This window comes from Homarus americanus, unplaced genomic scaffold (assembly GCF_018991925.1).
Source record: "Homarus americanus isolate GMGI-L3 unplaced genomic scaffold, GMGI_Hamer_2.0 scaffold39155, whole genome shotgun sequence".
Taxonomy (NCBI): Eukaryota; Metazoa; Arthropoda; class Malacostraca; order Decapoda; family Nephropidae; genus Homarus; species Homarus americanus.
In genome coordinates this window covers 8,474,528-8,491,310 of record NW_024737042.1, presented here as the reverse complement: position 1 = coordinate 8,491,310, position 16,783 = coordinate 8,474,528, and the positions used below count along the sequence as shown (strand labels likewise).

At 39.3% G+C, this 16,783-nt stretch overlaps 1 protein-coding gene across 5 annotated transcripts in view; it reads left to right on the top strand.

Annotated features, from left to right (window-relative positions):
• LOC121872671 overlaps positions 1–13,053 on the top strand; it is a 166,573-nt gene extending 153,520 nt beyond the window's left edge. For 4 of the 5 annotated variants that reach the window (XM_042375639.1, XM_042375638.1, XM_042375636.1 and 1 more), the window contains 3 exons: positions 8,058–8,603; positions 9,126–9,315; positions 9,693–13,053. In XM_042375639.1, coding sequence (XP_042231573.1) covers positions 8,058–8,603; positions 9,126–9,315; positions 9,693–9,736 — 780 coding nt within the window. In that variant the 3' untranslated portion in view covers positions 9,737–13,053. The remainder of the gene's footprint in view (positions 1–8,057; positions 8,604–9,125; positions 9,316–9,692) is intronic. The other variant, XM_042375637.1, reaches the window with a different exon arrangement.
• Positions 13,054–16,783: the final 3,730 nt, after the last annotated feature.

Below are 16,783 nucleotides of genomic sequence, written 5' to 3'. Positions count from 1 at the left end.
AGACAAATTTAGATTTCGGCGTGAAATTGGTAAACACCGGTTTGGAAACAGAGTAGTAGATGAGTGGAACAAGTTACCAAATATCATCATTAAATCGAATACGCTGAATAGCTTCAAACATAGGTTGGATGCTTATATGAGCAATAGGGGTTGGGTATAAACGGGACTGCCCAGTATGGGTCAATAGACCCGCTGCAGTTTCCTCCATTCTTATGTTCAGTCATTTCTAAGTTACTGCTACCTGTTATCACCCACGCTGTCTGTTTCCACGATATGACCGGATTAACTAATTCACTAACACGATAATTGTCCTCTCAAAACCGCTCATAGTAACCGCTTTTACACTAGTCTGAGGTTCACTGGTATACTATGAACACGGTGGTAGAAACTCAAGAGAGGAGAGTCGTCACACTACCCAACTGTGGTGGTGACGTCATGCCAAGCCATTTCTTACTATGACCTGAGACTTCATACACCTGTAGGCCGCCACCACCCTCAGTCATCACCACTATAAAACATAACATGGGAGGAACAGGAACACCAAGTCTCCCTCCTCCCCTACTTATGACACGGGTATGAATCTTGAACACCTGTACTCTCTCTCGGTGTTCCTAAGACACAGGGTCGATTCCTGAGATTGGGGTGAGGCGCTCTACTAGTGCACATGGATCGTGATATGCAAAGATAAAACACACACACACACACACGAACCAGCTGTGGGAACTTCGACATACAGGACTACTCCTCACGACGAGGGAAGACTCGACAAGAGTTTCACTATCCACGTTCTACGAGAGAGAAAGTCCACACCAGTCTTTGAGGGTGTTTCTTCCCACCATGACAGGTATAGGTATAGGTAGGTGTGTGTGTGTGTGTGTGTGTGTGTGTCCCTCTCTCTATGTAAGTATATCGGTCAGGTCAACAAAAGGTCACCAATAAGAGGCACCTGAGCAGTGCACTACTACTCTAGGGCGAGTGACACCAATCCACACCTGCCCACCCTCCCCATGTCAACACCTCACCTCACCCTACGCCTCCACCGACACTTCCGCTACGCCTCACACAATGATACTTTCACTTTCTAATTGTCTTGGGCCATACCTTACATACCTCAACTGTAAACACATCCTCATTTCACTGATATCTGAGTACAAGGACAATGAAACACAGCCCCTGTATATATAAAACAACGATCGCCCTGAGAAATAATGTTGTGGGTTTCATTTTAGGGTTTCAATCGTCCTCTGGTAAACAGTTGTAAGTGTGTGTGTGGGGTTCATAAACATTTGTCATCATGCACTCAAGGACTCAGCATAACAGATCCTTCCGTCCTTTCCCCGGAACACATAAGAATTGTACAGAGATCCTGTTACAGCGTCCTGAACATTCTCTGATAACCGAGTCACCACCCACTGCTGTCCTTCACACCGCCCGCAGGTATTCACGAGTGAGTGAGTGTGTGTGTGTGTGTGTGTGTGTCCATTACCACACACTCCTCACTTGACGTGGGCTACACTTAATACACCCAAACACACCTGTCAACCAGTCTGGATATCCAGGCGAAGTAGACTCACCTGGTAACGAGATTATGGACAAGTAGGTGCCTCTCCCCCTCCAGCCCCGACCCTGTCTACTGCCCTGTTCTCCTCACACACACAAATACAAGGTTTTACAGAGAGAAAATCAACACGAATAATACCACACCATCCTCTCTCATTAATAAAATAATCACCAGTCAGTCCACTTATCATCTCGTGTAAATTTCGGGGTTTCTTCCTACGCCTGCGGTCGTCCATCACAGACACACACAAAAACTGGGAAACTGACTTAAAATCCCAGTGTGGTAACCAAACAAAAACAGGCATGAGACGCGACCATCCGCTTCACTGTGGCTCGTATTTGCCCGGCCCAGTACAGTACCTGCCAGTGTCAACACCCCGTTCCTGTACCACCTGTTGGTGCCCCCCCCTCCTCCCCCCAGTCATATCCACCAGCGACTTCCTCCCCCAACTCTCACCCATCCACCGTGAGGAACACGTCGGTGCCGCGAGCATGTGTTTCAACCCCCAGGTCCTCTTCTCAACCTGGCCCCATCCTCGGGGAGTCCCTGGCGTTTATGTGGCAATACTTTAATAAGTGTGAGGAAGGTCACGATAGCAAAGGGGAGGTGGGGGGAGGGGACGAGGGAAAGCCGCGTTCCACCCTCGTACAGTACCTGTTCACCCGAGTTGGCGCCAAGATCACACTCTGTTACTGCCACCTCCACCGGAGCTCCGTTTTGTCGCACAAGAGGTATTTATCTCAGGCAGTGTTCCACGGGTCAAGAAACAATTGAGTCAGCATCTTAATTAATCCTGACAACTTTAAGCTGTGTGTCGGGCATCGACGCGCCTTTAATTGATCAAATCTGTGTTTTTCGTTTTTTTCATAATAATTGCCGCCTAAACACAGCGTAAGTAAATGATTCAATTTGATCTTATACATCTACAAGAAACACTATACTGTATACAATGAAACCCGTCCGTGTACAAGAATGTCCCGCTGACACGTGGAGTAACGCTGTGTCTTACCCCGTCCTGTGACACTGTAAGATGGGTGGAGGTATAGCCACCCCCTCGCCCCCACCCACCCATCCATTACCCTGCGTACTGGGTTATGCCTGGCATGTCTCCAACACCAACACAACAATCACCACCATCATACAACCATCACCACAATCGCAACACGAGTCACCACCACAACCATCACCACACCAACACAATACAACCATCACCACAATCGCAACACTACCCTCACCACCACAACACAAGCCTCACCGCCACAACACAACACTCACCACCACAACGCTACCCTCACTATCACTACAACACAACCATCACCACAATCGCAACACTACCCTCACTACCACCACAACACAACCATCACCAACCACCACAACACTGTCAGCACAACTCACCACCACAACACTGTCAGCACAACTCACCACCACAACACTGTCAACACAACACTCACCACCACCATACAACCCTTACCACTACAACACTGTCAACACACAACACTGTCAACACAACCACCACAACACTGTCAACACAACCTCACCACCACAATACTGTCAGCACATCACCACCACAACACTGTCCACAACACTCACACCACAATACTGTCAACACAACACTCACCACCACAATACTGTCAACACAACACTCACCACCACAAGGAAGCGTCGACACAACACTCACCACCACCACATTACTGTCAACACAACCCTCACCACAACACTGTCAACACAACCCTCACCACACAATACCGTCAACACAACCCTCACCACCACAAGGAAGCGTTGACACAACTCACCACAAGGAAGCGTTGACACAACTCACCACAAGGAAGCGTCAACACAACTCACCACAAGGAAGCGTCAACACAACTCACCAAGCAAGGAAGCGTCAACACTCACCACTCAAGGAAGCGTCAACACAACTCACCACAAGGAAGCGTCAACACAACTCACCACAAGGAAGCGTCAACACAACTCACCACAAGGAAGCGTGCGTCAACACAACTCACCACAAGGAACCTCACCACAAGGAAGCGTCAACACAACTCACCACAAGGAAGCGTCAACACAACTCACCACAAGGAAGCGTCAACACAACTCACCACAAGGAAGCGTCAACACAACTCACCACAAGGAAGCGTCAACACAACTCACCACAAGGAAGCGTCAACACAACTCACCACAAGGAAGCGTCAACACAATTCACCACACAGAAGCGTCAACACACTAGCCATTCCAGGAAGTTGGTAAGACCTGCCTCAGTTAATGCGTTATTATCCCCTGAAGAAAGAAGAACGAGACGATGAAGCCTGGGCGGTGATTTACTCCTGCTTTTGTTTACCACACGACACAACACTCACTATCACTACGACAACCATCACTACGACAACCATCACCTGAACCATCACTACGACAACCCTCACCACAACCATCACTACGACAACCAGCACTACGACAACCATCACCTCAACCAGCACTACGACAACCAGCACTACGACAACCAGCACTACGACAAACCCTCACCACAACCATCACTACGACAACCCTCACCACAACCATCACTACGACAACCCTCACCACAACCAGCACTACGACAACCAGCACTACGACAACCATCACTACGACAACCCTCACAACCCTCGCAACACAACCCTCACCACCACAACCCTCACCACCACAACCCTCACCACCACAACCATCACAACACAACCACTACAATCATCACAACACAACCCTCACCACCACAACAATACACAATAACTGGTGACAAGGTTATGAGTTGGAGATACAGACAGATAGATAATGATAGATACTGGCTGTTGGAGAAAGATAATGATAGATACTGGCTGTTGGAGATAGATAAGGATAGATACTGGCTGTTGGAGATAGATAAGGATAGATACTGGCTGTTGGAGATAGATAATGATAGATACTGGCTGTTGGAGATAGATAAGGATAGATACTGGCTGTTGGAGATAGATAAGGATAGATACTGGCTGTTGGAGATAGATAATGATAGATACTGGCTGTTGGAGATAGATACAGTAATGATAGATACTGGCTGTTGGAGATAGATAATGATAGATACTGGCTGTTGGAGATAGATACAGTAATGATAGATACTGGCTGTTGGAGATAGATAATGATAGATACTGGCTGTTGGAGATAGATAATGATAGATACTGGCTGTTGGAGATAGATAAGGATAGATACTGGCTGTTGGAGACACATAGGGATATATACCGGCTGTTGGAGACACACAGGGATATATACCGGCTGTTGTGGCTCACACGTATTTCTGTATCCCCAAATATCTAAGGTGTTTAAGTATGTACCTGAAGTACTGTAGGTTCATACACTGGACCATAACTACAGTATCAAAATTTACTTCATGAGCATTAGCTGATTTCAAAGCTGAGCCTAACCTAACTAAAAATAACATAACCTGACCAAAAATAACCAAACCTGACCTATCCAGACATAACCTAACCAAACTTGACAAATTAACCTAACCAAAACTAACTCAACCTGACATAAATTAACCAGACCTAAACTAACTTGACATAACCTAACCTAAGTACAGTATACAAACCTAACCAGACCAAAACTAACCTAACCCGACCTAAACAAACCTAACCTGACTTAAACAAACCTAACCTGACTTAAACAAACCTAACCTAACTTAAACAAACCTAACCTGACCTAAACAACCCAAACTTGACTTAAACAAACCTAACCTGACTTAAACAAAAATAACCTCACCTAACCTAAGCTAACCAAAAATATCCTGACCTGACCTACTGTACCCTAGCATGACCTGAGTTACTGTAGCACGTCTGCCATCGTGGTTGTTAATGACTCGTCTTCTATACTCGTTTTTGAAGTGTACAAACAAAATGTGGGAATGATCATGTACAACCAACCAAATAAAAGTGATCATTACCGCAGATGACAAAACTTACTTTTTAATTAGTATAGTCCTACAATCAAATTTATAAACACGAAACTCTTTACAAACTGTGTGTGTGTGTGTGTGTGTGTGTAGCTACATTGGTACAGACCGACTAAACACAGTAGAGAGACAAACGAACAATGACAAATAGCCACAGTGAGGGGAGAAAGCTGAGCGGAAATGAAATCAATAGACCATTGTGGAAGGCCCGGAACAACGAACACCCAGACCACACCAAGTTTATCTGTGTCTTAACACTAGAGGCGCCTAGTTACACACACGTGTCTGTGCAGAGTATTCACCATACAATTCAGTAACCGCAGTCAGTTAATTAACAACAATGAAATCCCGCCATTTTCCAGGCAACATTATGATTAATATCTCCGTACTTGCATAGAAAAGGAAAGTACAATAACAGCCTAAAATGACGGAGGAACTGCAGTGGTTGCTGGCGTGTCGCATACCTAAACACTTGGCGGGATCCACCATATGTATTTATAGTGTCTTGGTGGTATGCTCAAGGACCCTCCACATTATTTCCAGGAAGTTGTGCACCAGCTTGTATGAGATGCATCTACCACTATCTGAATTGTCAGGTAGCTCAAGTGTGCAAATACATAAATGATAGTGTTTAAGCCTACAGTGAGGTGTTATGTCTACTGTACAAATTAGCGTTATCCATACACAGGGGGTTTATATACTTGATAAAAATTATATGTATAACAAAAGTAACGTTTATGTGTCGAGAGAGATTATTATGAGTGAAATTCCCATGCACCTGTGTATAATCAGGATTGTTAATCAAGTAATATTTTTGTGCATCTTTCCAAAGAGATATACTGTACAATGTGATCAAATATTTTACATCATTCATGTACAGTACTGTCTTCTCAGGGAACTTAACCTAACCAAACCTAACACAGTTTAATATTAATAAAACAAACTAACCAGAAATTAACCTTAATTAACTCTAAATTAACTAACCTAATCTAGTAACCTAATGCAGCAGTAGTAACAGTACAGTAACCACAGCAGCAGCCACACCAGTAACAACAGCAGCAGCCACACCAGTCACAACAGGAGTAACAACAGTAATCACACAAGAAATCATAACAGCAGCAAATACACCAGTCACAACAGTAGCAGATACACCAGTTACAACAGCAGTAGCATCAGTAATCACAGGACCAATCACAGCAGCACACCATAGTACTAACCACACCATTCACAACAGCAACAGTAATCACAGGAGCAACAACAGTTGCATCAGGAAGAGAGCACATATCACCACATGCCCTAAAGGGACTAGACACCACCAAAGCCAAACTTTCCCAGACGAGGTGCTGTGGTCTACAATAATGACCCGGAGCCACCACACACACACACACACACAGTCCTATCGCACTTTCAGTCTCTTGCTCAACTTAATTTGGAAAACATTTAATTATGGTGTGTTGGACCTGTGCTGAGACTATAACAAGTTTTAATCATGGGCGGGGGGAGGAGGTGTTATGGTAACTACCACTGATCTATGTATTAATACAGTACTGTATAACAAAATGACTCTAAAGTAACTTAACCTAACTCTAAATTAACTTTACCAAACCTAATAGAGTATAACATTAATACAAAAAACTAATTGCAAACATGCATGCATATACAATACAGTACATACTATACTGTACTTCCTTGTGTGTGTGTATCCCATCAACACATCATAGGTGGTTAAAGGAGCAACAGGTAATGAGACAGCTGGCTTTGCTCATTCTACCAACCATAATTACCTTCTCCTCCTCGAGTGGTGTACTGATAATCTCACTGACAGCATTAATTAGCACCACTGAATCATGTGTATGAATATACTGTATATAGACTGGTACATATTATAGCGTACCCATTTATATCCCAAAATTGGACGAGTCTTTAGTAAACAAACTACAGTACAGTACTGTAGTAAACAAACTACAATACAGTACTGAACTGTTCCAGTTATTCCTTTCACATGGTTGTTTAATAAATCAAAGACAATGATGTTAGAGCCTGCTCTTATTGAAAACATTCTGTTAAAAGTGGAATGCAAAATTAAATTTGCCTGTCAGAAATTATAAATAAAAAAATTCCTTTAAGGTGAATTTACTCATCAGAAATGACTAACACTAGACCAAGTAATTTTCATGTACTGAAGTCACCCAACACAATTTTCATTGTTTGCCTATTTTTATGTACAGGTACAGTACAGTACTTCAAATGCAAGGGGTAATAATGTTATATGGCTAAAATATATTAATTTCTTAGAACCTTTTACTGTACTGTATTGCTAATTCCATATGTTATAACCACTATTCCCATATAACAGAAGTGGAACAACTTAGTGATCCATAATACAAGTGTATACTGTACTGTACTTATTTTACCATTACCTAAACATCATCTTAATTTTCTTTAGAACTACATACCGGTAAGTGATATTTTTCAAAATTCATCCTAAATGTGAATAGAGTACAGGTACTGTACAATACTGAACAGCATGTGATCTCTCTTCTACAGGCTGGATCTGGAAATTTCATTGTTGGTGGTGCCACAATGAGTTCAGGTTCAGATGGCTCCACCAAATACATGCTTCGTGATGCCACTCCCGTACACAGCAACCGCATGAGTGTCATGAGCATGGGAAGGAGCCGTAATGAAAGAGCACACCATTCTGTAAGAACACCTACACCTGAAGCCTCCAGATATGAACCTAACTTCATGTTAGGTCCCCCCTCTTCAGAATACTCCAAATATGATTCTTGCTACACAATACGCCCAGCATCTCCAAAAACCTCCAAGAAATCTGAATCTAGATACATGGTCCGCCCAAAACTTCGTCCAGACAATAGAAGTTTCGACCCCAGAATCATGCTCCAGCCACCAACTCCAGAGATGCCAAGAAGTTTCGAGACCAGATATACCAATAGCCTCAGGAAGGATGGCAAACAGCCGGAGGCTGGCACTCTATACGACTCTTATTGGCACATTCCTCGAGCTTCACTCTGGTGCTCAAACAAAGGTTGTGTATATGATACACAGCCCTGTACAGACTGCCAGTGGAAGGTAATACATAGCAACCAAAGTATACATAGAATGTACAATACTGATATTACGATCATATATTAGTAAATACAGTACAATGTTATCTTACTACAGATGTAATGTAATACAGACATTTTAATAAAAAAGAGATATTGTGAATTTTATGAAGGAGAAGGGGATAAAAATGCATAACATTTGAAATATTGTGTCCTCAAGACATATGCTTCCCACTCTACACATAATTAAAAAACTGTATGGATTGCACACTAACCTTGTTAGGGAACAAGTCAAGTTAATAGGCAGAGGGTAATGAAATAATTTGAGAAAATAGTAAGTGCAGTACAGAATAGAATGTCAAGAAATTATTTAGTCTAATGGTAGAACTGCATTGTGCTGTACCTCAATATACAGTACAGTATAAAAACACTTTAAAAGTGACAAAAAACATATAGTACAGTATAACGAAAAACTAAAAGGGATAAAAAACTATCAGATAAATAAAAAAATTTAATAGGATAAAAAACTAATCAATTTCCACCTCAGCAGGACGAATGTTCATCAACATGTTCATCAGTCAATCCCCCGCCCACCTTCACAGCACTAGACAACTACCGGCCAGTCAGACCACGCCCCAAGTGCCACCAGTGCAGCTGTGGGATTATCTTTGCCATCACTACCATTTTCTCTCTCCTTGTTCTCTTACTCATAACAGGCTTCATCATCTACATAGAAAGTAAGTGGAAAACCCACATCTTATCTGCATGACAAATTATTCTATTAATTTCTATAATAGTAAAAGTTTTCCTCCTGCCATAGCTCATAATACAGTGAAGTACTATAGAGGTTCAGTACCACATACTGTCATTATAAAAATAATGTTGTGCTAATTTCACACACTTGTCTTAATTACTGGGGGAAAAATAATTGTAATGGCTCAAAAAATGTATAAATTTTCTGACCATGAAGAAAAAGATGTCTGTCACATTTATACAGTATAATCATATTACAAAATGCTATACCTGTACTTGTGAATAAAGCAGTTGCACAGTACAGTACATGTACACCCCTGTTCAAGAATAAATATTAATACTCTTCATTCTCCATTTACAGTGGTTCTGAAACACCAAACAGCCAACGTAACAGACCGGATGTAAACCAAGAGGCATTTCTTTCATCGCCATGATGGTATTTGAGAATATGTATGTACGTTTGGGAAAAAAAAATTTTCTTGTACCAAAAAATGTAGGTGTGAAGCCAACATCGCTGAGAGCCTTATGCCCTCTGGTTCTTATACCAAAGACTTTCAATCACTTTAAATGAGTTCCTGAATATCTGACAATATCTTCAAAGTGAAGATACACACACACATACACAGTCACCCAAATGTTACATTGAGAAGGTTAAAGCCTTAATAAGGGGATACAGTATCATTAAATCCCTCTTTTACCTGCATGCTAAAGGTTTGGTTAGTTTATCACCTGTTATTAAAAAACAATTCTAAGTAATGCCTAGCCTGGAAAGAACACAGCTTTGTCCTTTTCAGTCAACAGTCTTCTATGATTGACTTATCATAGTATCCACTTGTACGGATAATGACTATGAATATACCTGTAGGTATTCAATCTTTCGTGTTTTTGTTAATATGAAAGAATAGTTACATATGAGATCAACTGGAATTCAAAGGCTGGCCTGGGACATAAACTTTCCCCTTTCTCAATTCAATCAAACGTTGATGAGTTGACACAAAGAATGGTTAATTTAAACATATAGTATTTATGTCTTTCAAATCTGACTTATATGTCCATGGCACATCACAGCTATTTGCTTAGCAATTTTAGTTTTTATCCTCCACAATGAGATAGGACCTGTTAGACTAGGAGGAACATCTTTCATCAAATTCTAGGATATAATCTGTTCCACATTATTTAATACATAACTAAAGGTAGAGCTGGCAAAAAAAATTCTCAAACAGCTGGGCACAACAGATTTCAGAATGAGCAGTATGGCTCTTGTTATTTCAGAACAGTTGGTATGCCTGGTTGTGAAGTAACACTCAATATTTCATCATAACATATGTTGCTCGACTTTATATTTACAGGTGAAAAGAAGTAATTTAATTTGCAATAAAACTTCCTCAGAGAGCAATATGCAGATTTCTCATTTGTTTGTCACATTTAAGACACTTAGAGCATTCAAGAACTTTTTTTGCTCAACTGTACATACAGGTCATTGTCATTAATATCAGCATAAGAAAAGTTGCCAAAGTGGACCTTAGAATTTGGGCTGATGATTATAGTCAACATAACCAAAGGGAAGTTGCTTCTGACAGCTGAAGGTATTGCAAATTTAATTTCAAACAGAAGAGACAAGCCAGTCCAAAACGCAGAAAACATTACCAATGCCATTTCAAGATCAGATTATTAATAAAAACCTCCAAAGCACTTACATATTTTATGGTCCATCTTCTATTAACAAGATAATCTGAAATAATACAGGTACATACTGTAGCCTCACAATTTATGCACTGGTAAATCAGTGAAACATGTACCATAACTACTGATCACTTGGCTGATGTTACAAGCTGTGTTAACGATTTCACTTGTTAAATACTGTACTGATTTTTGTTTGGATTTATTCCATATTCACTATGGTATTCAATGATTTTGTACCAACAGATGGCATCTCCTTAATATGGGCCATTACAAAGTCGGAAGTTGCTTTCAACTTTGTATTAATAGTCTTAGCTTAATTTGTGGCATTATTCCACTAATGGTGGACCAAGATTTATTGATATATCTCTTATACAGTAGATCTAATTTTGTAAAATAAATGATTACCGTATATAAAGTAGCATAAAGTATTTAAATAAATTCCTCGCTTATGCATTACTCCCTCTACTTTAAAGGATTGCAAATCTTATAAAAATGCTATCAGACACTTATCCCTTTGTTTATTGTAAGGTCCTCAGGGTATTAGATAAAAGTGCCAAACCTTTGTAAATAGCAAACAAGTCACATTAACTTTGACAGCAATAAGTAAGGACAATTTTAGTAATTTTTTTCTTTCTGTGTATTGTACTGTACGTGTAATATGACATATTAATATGATATACTCTGTCAATTACACTCTTTACTGAAGTCTAAATTCAAGCTACAACTTGAAGATCTAATGACGAACATACACAGAACTGAAGAACATGACTTGCTACCATAATGCATTATACAAATTATCCTTAGCTTGGTAGAGCTCAAGGGCTCATAAAGTCCTTCTGATTTCTTTTTTCATGAAGGGTAATGTAGTCTACCCTTCATGTGAGTAAAAGTAAATTTTGTGGCTCTGAGAGAGAGGGACTAATTATGTGAACTTGGGTTGTGGCCCATAATGCTGATATTGTCAGGTGGTTATCTGTGATTATCAGTCATACAAATGGCTGTCATTTACTGACTTTATGTTAACTTGTTATTGATGTGTAATTTAAGAGAGATGCTGTTCCATTTATCGTTTTAGTGTGACTAATATCACCACAGAAGTAAATTTTCAATACTTATGATCAAGTCTTGAAAATTTAACATCTCTATGAAGAACACCAACCAGAATACATGAGGGTTTAACTACATTAGTAATAAACAAAGAAATTTAAACTCCCTCTTGTAAACCACTTGCAGAAAATGTAACTAAACAAATTTTACCGTGTAACAAAGATGCAAGTAACTGTACCTGTATTGTACACCAAAAAGTTATCTGATAATCTACTGTTGATAGTGCTTGTAAATCATTCTAATGAATCAGAATATAACTGAGGAATGTCATTAAAGCATACTATCATATCAATTCATGGGTCAACCTCTACTATAAGTTACATACCGTATAAGCTCCCTTTGGGCACACTGACCAAATAATCTGTGATTCCAAATGGTTAGTATTCTCTCTTTTTAAATACCTGTACATTTATATGTGTTGATTACTTTAAAACCAGTGTAATAAATATATCTAAAATAGTTTTAAGATTTTGGCATTCAATCCATTAGCTTTTTTATACCATAATGATAAATGTGTGAAAATGTATTTTGAATACAGTACAGTATTTAGCTAGTGCTTTTGCATTGATTATTGGCATTCATTCCACTTAAAGTTTCTGGTTAATTGTTCTGGGAGAAAATATTATTTCTTTAAATAAAATCCCATCCCCCCTTATACAGTACTGATTTTTCATATGTGCAATTCTGTTTTTAAATAGGTACAATACAGAGAAATACTGTACAGTATTCTATTACTGTCAACAACATGTAGAGTCTCCCAGTCTCATTAACTAGATTATGTGAGAGCACTGAATTGATACTATTCCTACCACAGTCTCACTCAATTAGCACTTATTAATGCATAATGTTTAAATTATACATCTGCGAATTTGCTTTTCTGTGAAGAGCATTTGTTACTTAATGTACGACTGTAAATAAAATATAAAAGAATATTTTTATTTTTTTAAATGCACATAATACAAGAAGTGTATTAGTTAGATTCAATTGCTCTAGTGACCCTTTGTAATTGGCCACATTCAAACCACAACCTCATCTTACACATGACAACACACCTCTCAAGCCACCAACTCATCTCTTAGCATACTGACTGGTGTTATACAAGCTACTAAAGGTTTAAACACTCAGGCATAAAGCCTTCATTCAGAAAACACAACATAATACAGTGTGGTAATATTTTCATATTACCTGTGAAACCTCACACTCATGGGGTCATGTCATAACCAAAGAGCCGCCTGGTTATTCACATTACACCTTCACTATTCTCCTCACCCTCTCTCCTTAAGGTCTTAACATAATGCTCCAACTTCTCCCTCCTATGATGTAGGCTATCTCCCTCAACACGAAACATCCTCTATATTACCTCAATACGATCTCTACACTAGACTATCCTCTGGTATCTTCACATTGCCATACCATCCCAGAAAACAAGTCGTATCCCAATTCCACAATTCACATCATTTGCTATCTCATTCATTTACAGATTCCCATACACTTCACTGTTGCACACCATTTCCATTCCATTAAGAACAGATGTAGTCCTGAAGGAACTCCTTTCCATAGTTTGAATTTTAGAGCACTCGTGTTACAGTCCAACTCTGTGTGTCATTATAACATATAAAAGCTAGGAATATTTTTGTTAACTAGCTCCCAGTTCCATCTTCACCTACAAGACTAAATTTCTTCCCTAAATGATATGTTCCAACTATCGAGACCTCCTCCTACGTGTCTGTTCTCTCTCCATCTTACCATTATTACACTGTGTCAGATCCACATACAGCACATTATTTGAATTTCCTACACTTCCTCCAGTAATTCATTATTACAGTTTTACAATTCAATTCCATGTGTTTTTCCATTTCATATGGTTTACAAAAATTCACTAAATGAAACTCCTCCCACTAGTTTACACTTTCTTGCATATCCTTTTAGTTTTTTCTACTGAGTATCTATTCAAAGTTATTTTCATCCCTTCCAATTCCTATTCATTCTACAAAATGCAATGCATCATTCCCATACAAACGTGTAACTACCGTAATGCCTAAACCATCCTCAGCTCCATTTCCCTCATTACCCAAATCTTAAATATGTTGAACAGCTATAGAGATACTACTACACAACCCTGCTTCATCGTTGCTTCCACCTTGAATATATCAGTTAATCCTCCATTTACCCTCACACACAAGCCTTATTTTTCTAAGTGAATCTTTTCCCTGCTTTCTTTGCATTACATTTTATCACCTCCCACTGTAACTCCAGTTCTACCCTGACATAAACCTTCTCCAAATTTATGATTATTGTACACAGTTTCTCCTTCTTTTTAGTGCATACAGTATTATTATTTACTAACAGCTGTACAGTACCTGCTCAGTAAACTGCGTGATGGGCTGGTCCTTTACCAGAGTGAGGTATGAGCGACCTCTACCCCCCAGAGCTCATTACTAACTTTTTCTATAACTTTATACAGTACAGAACTCTTCTGGTGGGAAGTACTGAGGTTTTTGTCTTACTGAATTTAATTTCTTGTTTTAAAATAATCATGGACATACAGTGACCCCTCGTTTAACGAACACCTCGGTTAACGTAATTTCGATTAACGAACTGCCTTCCATAAGGATCTTCAATTCGGTTAACGAAAAAAAATTCGGTTAACGAAGTTCTTACGAACCGACCTCAACATGTTTTCGCTTGCACTGACCAGGCAACCAGCTTTAGTATCAGTCCGCCAATACATTAATCGGTTCTAGGGCTTAAATTCCTTACTATTTTAGTAAATATCAAGAAGTTTATACTATTCAATAATTTTAAAAGTTTAATATTCAATTTTTAGTCATTTTAACAATTATTGAACATAATTGAAGGTAAAGTGACTAGTTTAATGCGCGGCATCCAGCCTCTTAACACAGCAAACAGGCGTTAGTCTCTCTCTGTTTTCACTGGAGGTAACATCTTGCTTGAGACTCTCTTCAACTAAACGCTTTTTTTCTGTTTCCAAGCAAATTATTGGTCATTTTGAAATATATTTTACATATTGACAATATATAATGCAGTGCAGTGATGATTTAAAGAAAATAATCTTGAATTACACCAAGAGAGCTAAAATTTTATGGGTGAAATGGCGCCATGGGGTGACTTCTCTTCCACCCCAATGCCTTCTCTTCTTCCTTCTCCTCCACCCCCATTCTAAATCCCATCATCATCATCATCATCATCCAGGAGCCTTCTACATACACACCTCAAAGTAAGTGAACTTTCCTACCATTTTTGTTGAATTTAGGAAATTTTCGGTGAGCTGGAACCAATTACCCAAAAACCCATTGAAACAATGGTTTCGGTTAACAAACTTTTCGGTTAACGAACGACCTTCTGGAACGGATTGAGTTCGTTAACGGAGGGGTCACTGTACATTACTATAACAAAAAATTGGGATGAGAGTAATCTGAGGGTTCAACTGCATTAACTCCCATGATTGCATGCTAAGTGCCACCAAGACAGAGCAAAGCAAAATAAAGCCTAGGACATTTAACAATAATTCAGTGAGCCTTTGACAGAGCGGCACAAATTCAAAATACGAAGCAGGAGTTAAGAACATTACATTAAGGTTGGAATATCTAAAATTTTGCGGGAAGATGAAAAGGTTGGGCTGTAGTGGGACATTATGGGATTAATTAAAGTACAATGGACAGGTTAAAACAGCCCTTAGTCTCAAAGAATCCCACTTAATACGTTCAGATGGTAAAATACATGAGATAGATGTTGATGTTTTTGTAAAGCAGGTGTTGGGGAGTTGTATAAAGGGAAACTGGGCAGTGTAAGATAAAGTTCTGTAGGTTAAACTGAATAATAAACCCATGGACTCTGCAATAACCCAGGTTGACGATGCACCAATAAATAACAAAGATGAGTTTTTTATGAAAATCTAAAGAAGGGAAATTTTTATGCAAAGGTAAATTCTTATTTGACTTAAAGAGACAATCTTAATGTAACAATAGGAAAGGAGAAAGAATCGCCTAAATTAGGACCACAAGGGTTGAGTACAGGGGTAATTGCAATAAGAGAATGAAGGGTAAGTTAATTTTTGGAAAGAAGATATTACACCCTGTACTGCAAACCCACAGATTCAACATTACCCAAGGTATCATTAAACAGTACATGTGAATCAACCCATGATAATGAAAGATAAAATAAAATGGAATTTAGGGAAGCTAAAAACAGACAGGGAGAGAATATGATATAAAACCAAAAAAGATTTTCAATATTGTTGGACGAAGAACTTGAAGAACAAGGAAGAGAACATTAGCATCATCAACAACCTTTTCCATGCTTGTGTAGGTTAGCCAAGAAAGAGAACAACAATGAGGTGAATGGACGAGTTGACGGTTCTGGGTAAACACAAGAAATACACTCTGCCACGTTTGTAGAGTGATGGGGTATATATAATTTGTAATAAAAGTTTAAAGTCCTGCTATAATAGCCGAGATAAGTTTATTTCTCTAGAAACCGGGCCACCATTTACAATGATGTCACTAGTTTCAAACTCATCGCTGCAGTTGGAGGTAGTAGAAAAGGTGGCCTCTTCAGACCCCAAATGCCACGTTCAAGTAAGTTTTAAGGGTGTTTTTTTATGGTCTACGTCATGGACATTTCGTAAGTGAAAAAATGTGC